This window comes from Salmo trutta, chromosome 6 (assembly GCF_901001165.1).
Source record: "Salmo trutta chromosome 6, fSalTru1.1, whole genome shotgun sequence".
In the NCBI taxonomy this organism is placed as follows: domain Eukaryota; kingdom Metazoa; phylum Chordata; class Actinopteri; order Salmoniformes; family Salmonidae; genus Salmo; species Salmo trutta.
The window spans coordinates 16,980,632-17,001,428 of NC_042962.1; the positions used below are offsets into that span (position 1 = coordinate 16,980,632).

Sequence of the window (20,797 nt, forward strand, 5' to 3'; positions counted from 1 at the left end):
GGTTTTAGAGACAAGGAATTCCACTGTGGGCGTTGTATTGCAAACAAATTACACGTGTAGGCCTATAGGTAGCTTTTATTTTCTTGCGTGTGTGAGATGAACGTAAATGTGTGTTGAGAAGTGGGTGTCGCTGTGCATGCTGGTCCTAGAGCAACAGAACAACCGGGTTTTCACTGGCTACCACAGCCACAAAGTGATAATTGGTTATATTATTTAAAAAAAAATGTTGGTCTTAATTTGAGGTTAGGCATAAAGTTAGCAGTGTGTTTAAAGTTAGGATTGAGGTTAGGTTAAGATTTGAAAATCAGATTTTAAGAAGATAAATTGTAGAAATGGGCGGGATTTAGGACTTTGTGGCTGTGGTAACTAATGACGACCGAACAACAGTGTAGAGGGGGAAGACGATTCGAATGCTGCTTACTTTGGTAAGAAGCGAGCAGTTCTTCTTCAGGGGCTGAGAGTGCTGTGACTGTCGGCGTAGCAGGGTTCAAAATTGCTTCTGATCCGCAGCTTTGGATTTTTACCAACTCGGATTGAGGTTGCTCTGTGAAAGCGGGAGAGATACAATGTATCCAAGCCTGCTCTCTTACTGCTCCGTGGTCCTCTGACGAGCTAAAACCCCACTGTCTATGGAGGGACAAACGAAGAGCGCAACGCTCAGGTACCAAGTACCCCCATTTCGGTTATCTGGGAGATGGTAACAAATGAACGGCACTGGAGGGAACATGGTTGAGAGGACCAGCAAATTTTTGTTGATCGTCGTCGGATCCGTCTTCTTCATGATGATTTTATATCAGTACGTGGCTCCTGGGGTGATGAACTTCGGGTCTCCACAGGGGTACCTCGCCGAGGACAACATGGATATTTTCCCTACTCCGGATCCCCATTATGTAAAAAAGTACTACTTCCCTGTCAGAGACTTGGAACGCACCGTTGATTTCGAGATCAAGGGTGAAGACGTGATAGTGTTTCTTCACATACAGAAAACTGGCGGAACCACTTTTGGCAGGCATCTGGTGCAAAATGTTAGACTAGAAGTCCCGTGTGATTGCAGACCAGGGCAGAAGAAGTGTACATGCTACCGTCCCAACAGAAAGGAGACCTGGCTGTTTTCGAGGTTCTCCACTGGCTGGAGTTGCGGGTTACATGCAGATTGGACGGAGCTCACAAACTGCGTTCCTGGAGTGCTCAACAAGAAGGAAAACAAATCGAAAAAACTGAGGTATGTTGTTTTGACATTCCGTTTGCCATCTCATCAGTGGTGCCGTAGGCTATATTAGAATAAAGAGCCACAGAACTACAGCCTATGCTGTTGACCCTATGCCCCACTCAACCCAGGCGGGCGGTGTAAACACGGGCAATCTGCTCCTGACTGTGAAGTGAAAGTGGAAAATTACTGCGTTATCAACAGCTCTTGTAAACACCGATGGGATTCCGGGTTCTGTTTTAAGTGGTTGCAATATCACACCAGGGTACATGTTCACATTGGTGTCCTCTGGAGTAGAAAGTACACTTTTGCCACCTTTTTATCATGACATTATAGGCTACTTAAATGTGTCTATTTCTATGACTACATTATTTATCACACTGAACAATATAATGATTCTGTTTTATCACATTGCTGTAGCCTACCTCATGAATTCACTTGACTTCAAACCTTTGTTGTTCATGGAGTGCTGCAAAAAAACACACACATACCATTAATTCACACATTCTGGGTTTGGATCAGATAGGGCCCACCCTATGCTTCATAAATGCCAGGTTTCACCTCAAAGTGTTGATGAGATGTGTGGTACAGGCCTGGCTGCAGTGCAAACTTTGCAGGGTTTTTTTTTTAGGCTTTGTTACCCTCTAGCAACTTCCAATGCTATTTTGACAACCTAGACAACAGAGACCCTCTGCAGAATTCTTCCCATTCATTTGGGTGGTGCGAGGGTTTCCCTCTGAGTCCGGGTCTCCTGGCACATGGTACCACAGTAAACCAGGCGCTTCACACTTGACGTTTCAATAATCAGCATGCTCCCTAGCTGTGGACCACACAATTATGGGTGTAGTTTCACCTCTCACTATGCTTCCAGGGCCATCTTTGTTTTATTCATTCCCTATGTAGTTTTAATGGCCAGAGAGTCCCGGTGCTGGTTTCTTTTAGCCTGGGGAAAACCAAGTTCCACATTGGGGCTTAACAACCACTAATAACCTAGTTAAATTTGCCTAGTTAAATAAAGGTTAAATACATTTTTTTTTTTTAACCCACCTGTCCGTTATGCTACTATCAAATCATCATACAAAGTTTGGTAACAGAATGACGGCACAAACGGTCATTCTGTTTCGAAACTTTACATCTGCGCTGTTCTTTAAGTAAATGTGTTTTTGTTCAATTTAAAGTTGTATGCACAGCGATTTTTGAACTTTTACTATTGAAAAGCGATATCCCAAGTATAAATACAGTAAAGTACACACACTAAAGGGTAAAACAAATTAGTTTTTAACAAAATAGTGTTGTTTTTTTAGACACAACTGCAAACTTCTAGGAGTAGGGAATTGAAGGAGTTTGTCTGATGGTAATACTTGATGTCATCGGCTTTCCCCCGTCCTTGATGAACAATAGAGAACAAAAGAGGAAAGCCCCCCCTCCCACTTGTGCTATGTCATGACTTATCTGGACCACCTATTGAGATGTGCCTTGTGTTAAGTAAATGAGGTGAAAGCAGACTGCAGTGCCACTTTATCTATGCAATCATTGGTTTTTGTTTGGCATACCTACATTTTAAAGTGAAAAATCTTGAGTATCGGCATCACTATGTTACCGTGAAATTGCCCTCATGCAATATTATGAAAGTTGAGCCACAGTTTTAGGAGAGCAGTGGTTTGTAACATAGAATTGTGCCTGGGGTAATTATTCAAAAAGCATGCATGTTGCATACCTGTGTTTCCATGGCCAGTGTTAGTTGCCCTGATTCAAGGTCTCCTGACATGCTGTCAAATATGCATGGTGGTGAACAGTAATACATTTGGTTAGTTTTATTTTGTCGTGGCAGACGGAGCCAACATCTGAGATTGGTTTTATGAGGTTTATATTGGTTTACTGTTTTTTTTCTATGTACATTTCCATGTATATTGAGACATTCATATCTTAGAAGTGCTTATTATATGTGTATGGCAACATTTTTTGGAGCTCTATTTCCTGGGGGTGTTTTCATCTCTACCGTTGACCATTCATTGTGAGTGATTTGCCACTTTCCCTTATATGAGCTCTGGATACCACTGGCTGTTGTCGTTCTAGTCCCTGCTGTGCCTGTATCACGGAAGCATTTTAATAACGACTATATCCCTCCATTCCTAACCACTGTGAAAAACAAAGCCCTGGATTGTGAGCGCCCCAAAACACACGAAAAGGGGCCTTTTTAGAATGCGGCACAATGGCCGACCATCACGGATGGTCCACCACAGGCTATACTGATGGAAATTGGGCATTTCATGGATGATTATGTCCAATCACTGGCTGAGAAGGGGGTAAAAATACAAGCTCAAGTGGTCTATTGCTGCACACTACTGGCTGAGCGCATCAATTATGTCCTGAAGCGCGGGTCTAATCTGGTTCTGCTGCCAGCAAAGCCTCATAGTTATTACAGATGTGCATCACAACCTGCAGCTCTGACCGAATGATCCACATCAACAAGTATCCCTCCCACCCACCTCTGTTTTTAACAACATGGATTGTGTGAGTGAGTTGGCTTACCATTTGACTTAATGAATGCACCACGTTTTAGAAACCTGATTACGGTCCCCTCCAGCAGCTCATATTTTGTATTATATTCTACACAGCATGGCATGGCATCTGTCTGATAGTGAATATGCTAGATGCACATTACATTTCGGTTCAAAATAGACACATGATTATCTGTGTGGTAATGTGAAGTAAACATGAGCATGATGTTTAGGTACCTCAACCTCATCATTGCTGGGTTTGAGGGACTGGTCACAGCCAGGGCATGATGTTCATGTGTTTGTTTGCACATCCAATTCAGAACCTCTAGAAAAGTAATGCAAGTACTTCAATCAAATAGCTGATAAGAGTGATGACATCAATGCCATTTAAATTGTGTATTTGAAAGGAAAGAAATCGCATCATTCGGGGCATTCGAAACCTGTCTGTTGTTTTGATCACTATAATGACCCTTTTTTGCAGTTTTGAAAGTGGCTCCAGTAGACTGTGTGTATGTCTCTGATTAGTCCTCCTTGTTAGTTATATGCGGGTAATGTGGTCATATGATACTGGTGTAATTCAGTGCAGAGCTCAGACTTTTTTTAATATCCGCCTTTAATGGATTTCATGGAGGGGGCAGTAACTCATTATGGCCATCATAAAGTCCACAGTAAAGGCTCATTATCGACCCACGGGTTCCCCAATAGGCGGCCGGCGGGGGCCCCCCCACCCCCACGTTTTCTGCGTAAAAGGAAACCTATTTTTTTTTTTTGTTGTTCATAAGAATGTAAAGACACCAGGGCATCACCTCAAAGTAATTTTAAATTAGGAAATCTGTTCCCAAGTATTCCCACGCATAAATAGAGAGGCATATGTGATTGTAATGTAATCAATGTTTGCCATTTTTCTGGTTTTGTCAAATGCTATGTCTGTTTGGGATTCTAGTGGTCAATTTGCAGTGTACAAATGATTTAGAACTATGTTCCGGCCCCCCGACCATCCGCTCAAGGAAAAATCAGTTGAATGTAATTGGGGACCCCTGGCCTATATGTTATCCCACGCACTCATGCATATATTACATAAACACGTGTACTGTACACACACGTGGCAGGGGGGAAGAAGGTGATGAATGGGTGCTTTGGAGTTAATCTCCCTTGATGAAAGAACAGTCTGTTGCATTAAGGTCTTGAAGGCTTGGAATGAAAACATGGAAAAAATATCCCTGAGTGTTCTCACAGCAAAACCTCTCTGGGGAGTAGGATTCTCAGGGTACTCATGAAATATCAAATGTGCTTCCCTCAAGTACTAGTGCCTTTTTCCCGAAGTCAAGCTTCATCACCGTTGTGGCAATAACAGCTGCAGTGAATGAGGTCTTGCCAGCCAACAAGTACCTCAAACTAACTGAGGCATGGACCATCACCCTATCTCGTCACAAGTATGCTCATATCACCCATGTTAATCTCTTCCATATGTCATGGGTCATTCCACCTCAAAAACCACAAGAAAAAGGATTTTGACACCCACCATCTCAGATTGTTCTGAAAATGTTTCAGTTAGAAACAGATAAGATTAGCATTCCTGCAACATTATTTTGTTGAAATTTATTTTGATATCTTGAGAAATTAAGCTAATTGATTGTATGCAAATTGGACATGTTTAATTTATAGGATTCATATAATATTCAAATATTTAGTACCTAACATCCGATTTAGACTTTTTTCTAACAGTAAGTAGGCTGACATGAGGAATCCAAAGTAATGGTCAAAAGCCACACAATTAGCTTAATTTCTCAAGATATCAAATCATATTTCAACAAAATAATGTTGCAGGAATGCTTATCTTATCTGTTTCTATCTACAGAAACGATTTCAGAACAATCTGAGATGGTGGGTGTCATGGCTTGCTTAAATTACATGGAACAACCCTCATGTTTTCCTAACCTCCTTGCTGCTTTAAGCAGAAATGGGCCCATTTTCTAATCAGCTTGCATGATTAATTATCGAGTCCCTCAAGAATGAAGACAGATTTGCCCAGGTGTGTCAACACTTTTGCTTGCATCGGTTGACATGGGTATGTGAACTTTGGCAGACCGAGTTTCTTTCACATTCTCTCAGATTCTGCAATATGTTTTTTCTAGAACGGCTGTGTCTGTATTTGCGTGGGACTGGGTCAGGACAGTTGTTATATCAATTTTACACTATATTGTCTAATATGTGAAGTATGTCCTTCAAAATGCATTCAAAAACATTTTCTCCCCCCACAGCACAAAAGATTAGTTCCTGGAAAACATTCCCGACCTAGAAACAAGTTTGTGTCTCTACTCAACCAGATTCACTTCAATGGTTGATTATTTGAGCACTAATCTCTTAAGTGTCCCTTGGCAACAGACTATTTGGATTCCCTGTGGGACTGACTGTCTTGTCCTTTGTCTGCCAACAACAGAAAACATAATATTTAGAAAATAGGTACAATTACCCTATAGCCTTTGGGTTTTAAAGGACCCTCCCTGAGGATGTTGCCGACTCTATTTCAACTTAATTCCCTGTCCTAGAGAGAAAATGCACGTTTAGGTTCCAGCTCCGAAGAATGACAAAGGCTACTTATTCAAATTGGGTGTGGGAATTTCCAGGTGGAGTTGATAAACATCAACAAATAGGGCACTGACGGCTTTCGGTGTAGCTAGCAAGCATGCTAACCTAATCTCGCTATTTTGCACATTTTTATCTAGCGAGCTAATGTTATCTGTTGCATTTTTTGTCTTCTTTTTACTATACCATATTCAAACGATTAGCCAGCTGGCTCTGGCTGATTCTGGAGCTGGATTTGTCAAACGCATTGATTTACGGAAATCTTTGCCACCGATAGAAACCACTGGCCTATCTTTGAAGTCTGATATGTGTTTTTCTACATTGTAATGGACACTGTGCAACGTTTGCCGGCTGTGGCACAGAAAAGCCAAGTCAGTCCATGCTCATGGTTCTCACAGGGGAAGTGAAATGATAGGCTACAATGACCTTTGAATTTTATTTTGTGGGTGCCTTTTCATTATCTGGTTTCTAGCTAACAATACACCAATGAAAGCAGTGGAGCATTTAGTGAAGCAAATCTTTAGTGGTCAAAAACCATTAATCTTGGGGGGACTGGGAGAGCAGGTTTGCAAAATGCTATCATATCATGCAATTATACAATTTTGTAAAATGGTCAGATACTGTATATGAATTTTTAATACAGACTAGCTAAAAAATAAGGGACAATTGACAAATTATCCAATGGATTATGGTAATTTTCACGTAAAAAAAAAGCAAAGGTGCAAAAACACAATTTGCACCCCCTATTTTAATGTGCTCCATTGTTCAGGTGGCCAAGTGGACACAAGGCTGTTTGGCTCGTCTCAGTGGCGAAGAGGACTGATGTTGCATCTGCTTCTGATTAATATACAATGCCAGGCTAGTGGGTGGTAACATTCAAATAAAACCCATCTCTGAAACTAAATGTAGGCTGAAAATAATTTGAATGCCATATAGGAAAAGACACCGCATTTACACAGATTTTCACAAAGTGGGCAGTTCCGATTTGTCACTTCAAGCCGAAATATATCATACTTTGAATAAAACAATGATTTATTGACGTAAATCGTTGAGCAACATCATGGATAAGATCTGGCCATCATCTTTAAGCTTTCTACTGGTGTGGCTGTTTTAAAATTGTCAGTCTAGTCTCTTGCTTTGTCATTTAGAAAGACATCAACAATTCTTCCCCCTAGAAATTGAAGTGAAGACTTACAGTTTGTGGAGTTTACCTACTCAACCTGCACACTGAAGAGGATCAGTTTGCTGAAACATTTCTGCATAACTTGACTGCCACGTGCATTTACAAATTAGGCCTAATTATAATGAATAGAAAAATGTAATGTCCCTAAGAATGTCTTGTATGAACAACAATTCGCTAATTAGCTGGTATTCCTGCAAAGGACAAATGTCGTCTACAAGTCCAGCAGACCAGACTGCGCAACAACATTGAGTGTAACTACTGCCACAATAGCAGCTTGCCTTTCGCACAAGTGATGCCATTGTTCCAGATTTGCCACTGTAGCTTTTCTTGGAACTGAAGGTGGTCTATTTCATCTATTAAAGGACACTGTATATCCCCCAGATCTGATTATTAGTGAGTGGTTGTGGGGATGCTCATTTGGGAGGTTGGACATTTTATTGGATGTACCACACTTACCACCTCAGATTTGAATGCTGGTGACAATAATAATTAATAATAATAATCAAATTGACTAATCATCTTGTATTTATTATCATTAGGTGACAGATGTTTAATTGATGCAAATATAAAGAGAGACCCTAGATATTTTGAATAGAATATTCTACAATCCTCTTAATAGAAAATACATTCAGTAGCCTATTCTAGATGAAGGACAATGTGGTGAGCTAGTAACTACTCAATATCACCTATAGAGGCTCGGTGGGATGACGTGCTTGGTGTATTAAAATATAGGCTAGCTTGAGCAATGGACTTGGGCTGATTTTTCAAAAGGGGTCAGGAGGGCACGGGGGATGAGCAGATATAAATAACCTGTCAATTGGGGAATCCTCCTACCCATGTAATCCTGTTGAAAGGTGTTCCTTAGAGGTAATAATAGCACCGGTGGTTTACGAATGTGATTTAGTGCATGGCTGTGGGACAGGGCCCGGCCAGGGTATGGGGGCCATGGCTAAGCTACTAACTGGCTGTCTGTGGAGACAAATGAAACGCCAAAGCCTCTCTGGCTTGCTTTCCCTCTGTGTGCAGTGTTTCCCCTATATGCATTTAGCAGCGGCGCAAATAATAATTTTCGGGATGGTAAAAGGTTTTCAGCAATGGTGGAAAAAGTACCCAATTGTCATACTTGAGTAAAAATAAAGATACCTTTTAATAGAAAAGGACTCAAGTGAAAGTCACCCAGTAAAAATACTACTTGAGTAAAAGTCAAATTATTTGGTTTTAAATATACTTAAGTATCAAAAATAAATATAATTGCAAAAATCTACTTAAGTATCAAAAGTAAAAGTATAAATCATAAAAAATTCCAAATATTAAGAATTTACGGATTGCCAGTAGCACACTCCAACACTTACAGATCACAAATGCATAATTTGTAAATTATTTGTGAGTCTGCCATATCAGAGGAAGTAGGGATGACCAGAGATGTTCTCTTGATAGTTACGTGAATGGGACTATTTTCCTGTCCTGCTAAGCATTCAAAATGTAACGAGTACTTTTGGGTGTCATGAAAAAATGTATAGGGTTTAAAAAGTACATTTATTTAGGAATGTAAGGGAGTAAAAGTTGTCAAATATAAATAGTAAACAGATGCCTAAAAAATGACTTAAGTAAAAAATACTTTCAAGTACTACTTAAGTACTTTACACCACTGGTTTCCAGTGTAAACTAAAATGACTAAAACCAGATATAAAGCATGTAAAAAGATGAAGTATTATATTTTTTAATAACATTATCTTTGAGAACTAACATTCACTGTCCGGGAGAGGTCAGGGCTTTGTGATGGCAACTCCAATACCTTGACTTTGTTGTCCTTAGGCCATTTTGCCACAACTTTGGAAGTATGCTTGGGGTCATTGTCCATTTGGAAGACCGATTTGCGACCAAGCTTTAACTTCCTGACTGATGTCTTGAGATGTTGCTTCAATATATTCACATCATTTTCTTCCCTCATGATGCCATCTATTTTGTTAGGTGCACCGGTCCCTCCTGCAGCAAAGCACCCCCACAACATGATGCTGCCATCCCTGTGCTTCACAGTTGGGATGGTGTTCTTCGGCTTGCAAGCGTCCCCATTTTTCTTCCAAACATAATGATGGTCATTATGACCAAACAGTTTTATTTTTGTTTCATCAGACCAGAGGACATTTCTCCAAAAAGTACAATCTTTGTCCCATGTGCAGTTGCAAACCGTAGTCTGGCTTTTTTATGGCGGTTTTGGAGCAGTGGCTTCTTTCTTGCTGAACGGCCTTTCAGGTTATGTCGATATATAACGAGTTTTACTGTGGATATAGATAGTTTCGTACCTCTTTCCTCCAGCATCTTCACAAGGTCCTTTGCTTTGTTCTGGGATTGATTTGCACTTTTCGCACCAACGTATGTTCATCTCTAGGAGACAGAACGCGTCTCCTTCCTGTTCGGTATGACGGCTGTGTGGTCTCATGGTGTTTATACTTACTTTTGTACTGTACAGATGAACGTGGTACCTTCAGGCATTTGGAAATTGCTCCCAAGGATGAACCAGACTTGTTGATGCCTACATTTTTTTTTCTGAGGTCTTGGCTGATTTCTTTTGATTTTCCCATGATGTCAAGCAAAGAGGCACTGAGTTTGAAAGTAGGCCTTGAAATACATCCACAGCTACACCTCCAATTGACTCAAATGATGTCAATTTGCCTATCATAAGCTTCTAAAGCCATGACATAATTTTCTGTAATTTTCCAAGCTGTTTAAATGCACAGGTAACTTAGTGTATGTAAACTTCTGACCCACTGGAACTATGATACAGTGAAATAATTTGTTTGTAAACAATTGTTGGAAAATGACTTGTGTCATGCACAAAGTAGATGTCCTAACCGACTTTCCAAAACTATAGTTTGTTAACAAGACATTTGTGGAGTGGTTGAAAAATGAGTTGTAATGACTCCAACCCGTGTATGTAAACTTCCGACTTCAACTGTATATAATGGTATTTTTCCTTTTCCTTTTTAATTATTATTATTTTTTTTACATTTAAACAAACTTTTATACATTTCAACGACAACTTCTAGACACATAAAAACAACGACTATATCTGATCTGCTCACCCACCCCCCCCCATCCCTAGTGCCTGCGTTATTGTTTGCCACCTGGTCTTAAATTGTACCAATTTAGTTTTTCTCAGTCGCCCGTGCTATTTCAATAATAAATCATTTGATATTTCCATTGTGTCAATGATGGTGTAGTGATTGACTTTACTTTGTTTTCAAAATGAGCGATGACAAAAAAGAATCGTCCAGCCCATCGAGTATCTCACTACACACCTATATGTCATGTCTTGAAATATGCAGACAGATGGATTAAAAGTAAGTTTATACTGTAATTGTTCTGACAGCCAACTTTCTAGCTCCGCCTACAACTTAAGAACTTTGTAGTGTTACCAAAAAGCATTTAGTGAGTCATTATTAGTTTTACACTTGAGACATGACTCCGTTTTGCTGTAGAATTTGTGAATTTTGTCTCTTGTAAAATAACTTCTATACATTAGTTTACAGTACATTCGGAAAGTATTCAGACCCCTCAGATTCCACATTTTGTTACGTTGCAGCATTATTCTAAAATGGATTCAATAAAAAAATTTCCCCTCGTCAATCTACACACAATACCCCATAATGACTAATCAAAAATAGGCTTTTAGACATTTTTGAAAATGTATAAAAACTGAAATATCACATTTACATAACTATTCAGACCCTTTACTCAGCACTTTGTTGAAGCACCTTTGGCAGCGATTACAGCCTCAAATCTTCTTGGGTATGATGCTACAAGGTTGGCACACCTGTATTTGGGAAGTTTCTCCCATTCTTCTCTGCAGATCCTTTCAAGCTCTGTCAGGTTGGATGGGGAGCGTCGCTGCACAGCAATTTTCAGGTCTCTCCAGAGATGTTTGATCAGGTTCAAGTCCAGGCTCTGGCTGGGCCACTTAAGGACATTCAGAGACTTGTCTCGAAGCCACTCCTGCGTTGTCTTGGCTGTGTGCTTAGGGTCAGTTTCCTGTTGGAAGGTGAACCTTCGCCCAGTCTGAGGTTCTGAGTGCTCTGGAGCAGGTTTTCATCAAGGATCTCTTTGTACTTTTCTCTGTTCATCTTTCCCTCGATCCTGACTAATCTCCCATTCCCTGCCGCTGAAAAACATGTCTACAGCATGATGCTGCCACCACCATGCAGTTTGGCATTCAGGCCAAAGAGTTCAATCTTGGTTTGATCATGTGCCTTTTACTGAGGAGTGGCTTCCGTCTGGTCACTCTACCATAAACGCCTGATTGGTGGAGTGCTGCAGAGATGGTTGTCCTTCTGGAAGGTTCTCCCATCTCCTCAGAGGAACTCTAGAGCTCTGTCAGAGTGACCATCAGGTTATTGGTCACCTCCCTGACCAAGGTCCTTCTTCCCCGATTGCTTAGTTTGGCCAGGCGGCCAGCGCTAGGAAATTTCTTCAATTTTAATGACGATGGAGTCAAGTCAATTAATTGGACATGATTTGGAAAAAAGGTACACACCCGTCTATATAAGGTCCCACAGTTGACAGTGCTGCATGTCTGAGCAAAAACCAAGCCATGACTTTACCACAGGTGGACTCCAGTCAAGTTGTAGAAACATCTCAAGGATGATCAATGTAAACAGGATGCACCTGGGCTCAATTTCAAGTCTCATAGCAAAGGGTTTTAATATTTATGTAAATAAGATATTTTCACAAATTTCTAAAAATGTGTTTTCACTTTGTGGTGTTGTGTGTAGATTGAGGAAAAGCATTTATTTTATGAATATTAGGATAAGACTGTAATGTGGAAAAAGTGAAGGGGACTTAATACTTTCCGAATGCACTGTACACCGGATTAAGCATACAAACTGTATTAAAACTGTAAAATATATGTTACATCTGCCCCATTGCAAAATGAGTAGAAATGTGGAAAATGTGCTTTAAAACAGCAATATTTTGGCTCTGCCGCCAAGAGGAGGGCCTCTAAAACCGCACAAATCCTAGTGGAAAGTGTGTGTGTGTGTGTGTGTGTGTGTGTGTGTGTGTGTGTGTGTGTGTGTGTGTGTGTGTGTGTGTGTGCGAGCGAGCGACTGGTTTGAACCCAACCATATTTTCTGAGTAATTTCTTTACTCTGGGAACTTGACCCCGAGTGTGTTATCCTAACCCTGTAGTACGTGTAGACAACAATTTCTCTTGCCCACTACTATTTTCCCCTAATCCTACCACTCCTCCCCTAATTGGAGTAAACTAATGGACACCAACACTTAGGCTTCTACTTCCAGCGTTTACATACTATATACTTTTTATGGACACAGTATATTTTACGGTAGTTATCTTTTGTTTGTTTTCAATCCCGTCCTTCAGCTACCCTCAACCTCTCCCATATATCTCTTGGTTTCTATTTGCAAAATATTTTTCAACTGTGCAGTGATGTTTTACAATTTCTAAACCTTTCTATTCTCATAGTTTCTACAGATTTGTAAATTATTTTATTTTTTGCTAAAAGTATTATATTATTGATCGATTGACTGACTTTTCAAATCACCCAGCAGTGCTATTTGCAGAATTAGCTCCAGGCAAAAGTTCAAATTCTTCAGCCATTCCTGAACCTGCTGCGACCAAAAAACAAGCTACATATGGACAGTACCAAAACAAATGATCTAATTATTCTGTCTCTTCGCAGCACAATCTGCGCTGAATTTGCCACCCCTGCTGAAAAAAGAAATCCAGTGGGCTATCCGCATTAGCCTCCATCCATGAGGACGGCCACCCCAGCCACACATTCCAAGTAATTGGGAGTCTTAGTCACTCTCACTCCCACCCAATCCCCTTTGGCAACTGTGCATGAACTGTTCAGTCAAGTATGGCTGCCTGCTATAACACCATTAGCTTTGAGGAGAAACTGCTTAAAGTGGCTAAAAAGGGGAGAAGTTAGGAGAGGGAGGATGGCTTAATTGAACTAAATTATTGAAGAGGCCCACTTCGCCACTGCCAATAAGCAGAAGAAGGTCAGACCCAAACTATTTTAGGTCTGACTCCTCTGGATTTAATTTAGCTTCTCCTCTGAACCTTGTTTTGCTCTGTCTCTGAGCAGAGTGGAGAGAGGGGTCTGTGCCACGGCATCTTGACAATCTATTTCAAGCTTATATTTGATTTCTGTCGTTATGTATTGGAGAGTGCGGGTCTTCTTGCCGTGCATCTGTTGCCAAACCTTCAGTTAGTGAGTTAGTCAGTCAGGGGCAAGCGAATACGGTTATTGGCGCAACTGAGGGTTTGGCTTCAAAATAGAAGTGCAGATGGAAATGGAATGCATAATGGAATTTCATATCAGATAGCGCTTTTTGTGCCCTATTTGTGTGCGGTCAATCTGTCTGCAATGGTTTTTCTCGTCTTACGAGAACCTGCTAACCAAAGGCCAGTATTAGCCTACCTCACGATAACCTGCGAACTGGATACCAGTTGACAGTCTTTAGGTCACCCGAGTTTCGCCGAAATAATTTCTCCCCGTCGAATCCGTCTGACCTGACTTTTAGGCGAGCCCAAGGCACCGGAGCAAAGCCATGGCTTTCTGAGCCAGCGCCAGCATAGTCCTCGTGTTAATCCTATCAGATCAGTGGGGATTAAAGGCCGTCGGCACCAAAGAAGGCTCTGCGGCTTTGCAAATCCTTCAGCTGTGTTTGGCTGGGCAAGGATTGTACAGTGTTCAATGCTCTGTTGCTGTGTACATGTAGGCCTATACTGTATACAAGACAAGTTAGTATTTTATTTTTTAGGCAGTAAATCCAGTACATGCCTAAGGAGGAGGATTTCTTTTGATTATAGAGTTGGGGAATATTACAGCATAAGCGATACACTAATAATAACATGAGAAGACACTGGGCTTACATCCACCTGTTTGAACTTGATCCTCTAAATAAATCATTGATGCTTGCTATGATCTGATTGAGAAACATTTTACTGGTGTTCGCTTATCTCAAGGCAGGCTATAATGGCTTACGTTGCTCAGCAAACAGATTCTAGGCTTTCTTTAACATGGTTCATCATAAACTCACTAGGAGGACAAGGACAACAAATGTGCCTGATGAGTACAGGGCATTCGGAAAGTATTCAGAACCTTGTGTTATGTTAGTGTCTTATTCTAAAATGGATCAAATATTTTTTTTATCTTATCAATCTACACACCATAACCCATAATGACAAAGCAAAAACAGGTTTTCAGAAATTGTTGGAAATGTATTAAAATGAAAAAACACATTATTTACACCAGTATTCAGACCCTTTGCTATTAGACTCGAAATTGAGCTCAAGTGCATCCTGTTTCCATTGATCATCCTTGAGATGTTTCTACAACTTGATTGGAGTCCACCTGTGGTAAATTGAATTGATTCGACATGATTTGGAAAGGCACACACCTGCCAAAAGGTCCCACAGTTTTCAGAGCAAAAACCAAGCCATCAAGTCAAAGGAATTGTCTGTAGAGCTCCAAGACAACAGGATTGTGTCGAGGCACAGATCTGGGGAATGGTACCAAAAAATGTCTGCAGCATTTAAGGTCCCGAAGAACACAGTGGCCTCCATCATTCTTAAATGGAAGAAGATTGGAACCACCAAGACACTTCCTGGAGCTGGCTGCAGAGTTCCAGAGCTCCAGAGTTCCTCTGAGGAGATGGGAGAACCTTCCAGAAGGACAACCATCTCTGCAGCACTCCACCAATCAGGCATTTTATGGTAGAGTGGCCAGACGGAAGCCACTCCTCAGTAAAAGGCACATGACAGCCAAAAGACACCTAAAGACATTGAGAATCAAGATTGAACTCTTTGGTCTGAATGCCAAGTGTCATGTCTGGAGGAAACTTGGCACCATCCCCACGGTGAAGCATGGTGGTGGTGGCAGCATCATGCTGTGGGGATGTTTTTCAGTGGCAGTGAATGGGACACTAGTCAGGATCGAAGGAAAGATGAACGGAGCAAAGTACAGAAAGATCCTTGATGAAAACCTGCTCCAGTGCACTCAGGACCTCAGACTGGGATGAAGGTTCACCTTCCAAGAGGTGAACAACCCTAAGCACACAGGAGTGGCTTCGGGACAAGTCTCTGAATGTCCTTGAGTGCCCCGCCAGAGCCCGGACTTGAACCTGATCGAACATCTCTTGAGAGACCTGAAAATATCTGTGCAGCGATGCTCCCCATCCAATCTGACAGAGCTTGAGAGGATCTGCAGAGAAGAATGGGAGAAACTCCCCAAATACAGGTGTGCCAATCTTGTAGCGTCATACCCAGGAAGACTCAAGGCTGTAATCGCTGCTGAATGTTCTTCAGCAAAGTACTGAGGTAAAGGGTCTGAATACTTAAGTACATGTGATATTTTTTATTTTACATTTTTTATTGTACCTTTACCCCTTTTCTCTTCAGTTTCGTGATATCCAATTGTGCGCCGCCTCATGGGTCTCCCGGTCACGGCCGGCTGTGACACAGCCTGGGATCGAACCGGGTCTGTAATGACGCCTCAAGCACTCCGAGGCAGTGCCTTAGACCACTGCGCCACTCGGGATGCACCCAGTTTCTTTTTCTTTTTAATACACTCGCAAAAATAAAATAAACTAAACTGTTTGTGCTTGGTTTTCATAGGGTATTGTGTGTAGATTGATTAGAAGAGAAAAAAAAACGATTTAATCAATTTTAGAATAAGCCTGTAACGTAACGAAAAATGGAAAGTCAAGGGGTCTGAATACTTACCAAATGCGCTGTGTGGTTAACCCACAGAGATCTGTAACGATCTAGAAAGAGCATGCTGACGCGTGAATGACCCAGCCATAGAAATTGATTCTATTTTCAATGGACCAAGCAATCATTCCTGAGCGCTACTGTTAAAGCTCTTCTGTAATATAGCGTTACCATGAAATGCCCCAGAAAATGCAGCTAGATATCGACCTCGGTCGCTAAACACACGACGACACACATCGCTAAACAGAAACATTCAATTAATCCCTGCCTTATCTGTTCGCTGAGTTAGACAGAAGAAAAGCAAGCAGCATTGACTTTCCCCAGGCCATTGCACAAACAAGCCGCTTTTACCTCTTTTAGATCTATCAATTGAAGATATACCTGACGCTACTGGAGCAATTTGAAGAAACAAGGCTTAAGAGCTCTGTTGAGGGTTATCATTTTCTGTCAGCCATTGACTGATTCAACCCAATTGAATCTCCTTGAGTAATTCTAGCCTCCTTATAGGCTCTATGTGCCTATGATTGACAGCTCATGGATAATGTTGCCTCCTCATGATATCTCCACTGTCAACGCTGCCATCGATTACAGTAGATATCATATAGGATTGCCTATCTTATCAGAGCAACATGTCAGCAAGCCTTTGGAAAATGTCATTCCCATTGGCTTTTTTTGCTAAATAAACATGACCTTGGTGGTGGGGTGTCTTTCTCAAAAGAAAATGTTTGAACCAGGCCTTGATGGAGTGACGTTCTGTCTTCTATCACACGCCGGAGAACTTGTGTTGAAAAATGGCAGCCGGTAGTCATTTATAGCACAAAGACATGGTAAATGGGACATCTTCTGTGTGCACTAAATTGATTCTCCCGACAAGGGACAAATTGCAATGAGATGACTGATTAGCCGGAAAAGGGTTCTTTAATTAGGAGTTTGTGGCCTTAACGTATGAGTTTGAAGGACAGCGTTGGAGCGATCATCGCATGGTTTGGCTGTGTTCATGAGTTGACAGTGAAATAACAACTGATTTTGTAGCTTTTTCTCTACTCTCTTCCCCATCTTTTTTTTTCTGTGACCCGAACTTGAATAGAGTCCTCAAATGGTTCAGTCTAATAAAAGATAAGAGGCCTATCACATCAATCTGAGGTAATGTGTCTCCTCCAACTCTGGAAGGGTAAGGTCCTCAGAGGCCACCGCTGTGTCAAGGAAACACTGACGGGAATTGAGCACATGCCAGCAGGATGTCTAATAGTTCGCTTAATTTCAGTTTATGTGACAAAACAGGCAAGTATAATGTAGAGAGTCATTGTACTATCTAAACCGCTATAGAATTATACACTGCTCAAAAAAATAAAGGGAACACTTAAACAACACATCCTAGATCTGAATGAAAGAAATTATCTCATTAAATACTTTTTTCTTTACACAGTTGAATGTGCTGACAACAAAATCACACAAAAATAATCAATGGAAATCCAATTTATCAACCCATGGAGGTCTGGATTTGGAGTCACACTCAAAATTAAAGTGGAAAACCACACTACAGGCTGATCCAACTTTGATGTAATGCCCTTAAAACAAGTCAAAATGAGGCTCAGTAGTGTGTGTGGCCTCCACGTGCCTGTATGACCTCCCTACAACGCCTGGGCATGCTCCTGATGAGGTGGCGGATGGTCTCCTGAGGGATCTCCTCCCAGACCTGGACTAAAGCATCCGCCAACTCCTGGACAGTCTGTGGTGCAACGTGGCGTTGGTGGATGGAGCGAGACATGATGTCCCAGATGTGCTCAATTGGATTCAGGTCTGGGGAACGGGCGGGCCAGTCCATAGCATCAATGCCTTCCTCTTGCAGGAACTGCTGACACACTCCAGCCACATGAGGTCTAGCATTGTCTTGCATTAGGAGGAACCCAGGGCCAACCGCACCAGCATATGGTCTCACAAGGGGTCTGAGGATCTCATCTCGGTACCTAATGGCAGTCAGGCTACCTCTGGCGAGCACATGGAGGGCTGTGCGGCCCCCCAAAGAAATGCCACCCTACACCATGACTGACCCACCGCCAAACCGGTCATGCTGGAGGATGTTGCAGGCAGCAGAACGTTCTCCACGGCGTCTCCAGACTGTCACGTCTGTCACATGTGCTCAGTGTGAACCTGCTTTAATCTGTGAAGAGCACAGGGCGCCAGTGGCGAATTTGCCAATCTTGGTGTTCTCTGGCAAATGCCAAACGTCCTGCACGGTGTTGGGCTGTAAGCACAACCCCCACCTGTGGACGTCGGGCCCTCATACCATGCTCATGGAGTCTGTTTCTGACCGTTTGAGCAGACACATGCACATTTGTGGCCTGCTGGAGGTCATTTTGCAGGGCTCTGGTAGTGCTCCTCCTTGCACAAAGGCGGAGGTAGCGGTCCTGCTGCTGGGTTGTTGCCCTCCTACGGCCTCCTCCACGTCTCCTGATATACTGGCCTGTCTCCTGGTAGCGCCTCCATGCTCTGGACACTACGCTGACAGACACAGTAAACCTTCTTGCCACAGCTTGCATTGATGTGCCATCCTGGATGAGTTGCACTACCTGAGCCACTTGTGTGGGTTGTAGACTCCGTCTCATGCTACCACGAGTGAAAGCACCGCCAGCATTCAAAAGTGACCAAAACATCAGCCAGGAAGCATAGGAACTGAGAAGTGGTCTGTGGTCCCCACCTGCAGAACCACTCCTTTATTGGGGGTGTCTTGCTAATTGCCTATAATTTCCACCTGTTGTCTATTCCATTTGCACAACAGCATGTGAAATTTATTGTCAATCAGTGTTGCTTCCTAAGTGGACAGTTTGATTTCAAAGAAGTGTGATTGACTTGGAGTTACATTGTGTTGTTTAAGTGTACCCTTTATTTTTTTGAGCAGTATATTTTTCATAACTACAAATATTGTATTTTCAGCTGTTTGAAGCTGGTGTACAAAACCGAAAGTAAAAGACGCAAAAACAAAACTTAAGAATGGGAAGCATAGAAAAAGTGCACATAGAACAGAGCTACTGCTTCTTAGACTTGCTTTTAACACACATTTCTATGTGAATTTGGTCGGGTCGCCCAAAAAGTGGCCTATTGCTGCTTTAAGTGTTCATACCCCTGAGTCAATACATGTTAGAATCACCTTTGGCAGCGATTACGACTGTGAATCTTTCTGGGTAAGTCTCTAAGAGCTTTGCTCACCCGGATTGTACAATATTTGCACATGATTCTTATTAAAATTCTTCAAGCTCTGTCAAGTTGGTTGTTGATCATTGCTAGACAGCCTTTTTCAAGTGTTGCCATAGATTTTCAAGCAGATATAAGTCAACGGTAACTCAGCAACTCAGGAACATATACTGTCTTCTTGGTAAGCAACTCCAGTGTAGATTTGGCCCTGTGTTTTAGGTTATTGTCCTGTTGAAAAGTGAATTAGTCTCCCAGTGTCTGGTGGAAAGCAGATTGAAGCAGGTTTTCCTCTAGGATTTTGCCTGTGCTTAGCTATATTCCGTTTCTTTTAATCCTTGCCAATGACAAGCATACCCATAACATGATGCAGCCACCACCATGCTTGAAAAATATGAAGTGGTACTCAGTAATGTGTTATTGGATTTGCCCAAAACATAACGCATTATATTCAGGACATAAAGTTAATTTTTTTGACACATTTTTTTGCAGTTTTACTCTTAGTGCCTTATTGCAAACAGGGTACATGTTTTTGGCATATTCTGTACAGGCTTCCTTATTTTCAATCTGTCATTTAGGTTGGTATTGTGGAGTAACTACAATGTTGTTGATCCATCCTCTGTGTCCTCCTATCACAGCCATGAAACACTGTGACGGTTTTAATTGGCCTCATGGTGAAATCCCTGAGTGGTGTCCTTCCTTTGGTGCCGTTCTTTGCTAGGCAGTGGAAAATCTTCCTGGTCTTTGGTTGAATCTGTGTTTGAAATTAACTGCTCGCCGGCAGGACCCTACAGATAATTGTATGTTTAGGGTTCAGGCCATTCAAAAATCATGTTACACTATTATTGCAGAGTGAGTCAATGCAACTTATTATGTGGCTTTTTAAGCACATTTTTACTCCTGGACTTATTTAGGCTTGACATAAAAGGGGTTGGATACTTATTGACTCAAGACATTTCAGCTTTTCATTTTGAATTAATTTAAAACTTTTCTTTAAAACATATAATTCCACTTTGACATGATGGGTTGTTGTGTTTAGGCCAGTGACACAAATCTCAATGTAATCCTTTTTAAATTCAGGCTGTCACAACCAAATGTGGAAAAAGTCAAGGGGTGTGAATACTTTCTGAAGGCACTGTACATGACCCATAGGGCTGATATTTGCCAGGGATCTCACAATATGATATTATAACAATACTTAGGTGCTGATATGCATTGCGTCGCTAACAATTCTGTATGTATTGCGATTCGATGTTCCAAACATATTGCTCACCATATGTCTCCTGCGGAGGGACAAGAGGGAGCCATGAGAAAACGAGTTTTAATAAGTCATGGAAAGAAGAGCTAAAAACAAATTGGAGTTTTGGTGCAGGTACAGCAAACTAGCGCAAAAA

The 20,797-nt window shown here is 41.6% G+C and overlaps 1 protein-coding gene across 1 annotated transcript in view; it reads left to right on the forward strand.

Annotated features, from left to right (window-relative positions):
- The first annotated feature begins 393 nt into the window (after nt 1-393).
- Nucleotides 394-20,797, forward strand: part of LOC115195546 (heparan-sulfate 6-O-sulfotransferase 1-B) — a 93,821-nt gene continuing 73,417 nt past the window's right edge. The window contains exon 1 of the mRNA XM_029755497.1: nt 394-1,222. Coding sequence (XP_029611357.1) covers nt 705-1,222 — 518 coding nt within the window. The 5' untranslated portion in view covers nt 394-704. The remainder of the gene's footprint in view (nt 1,223-20,797) is intronic.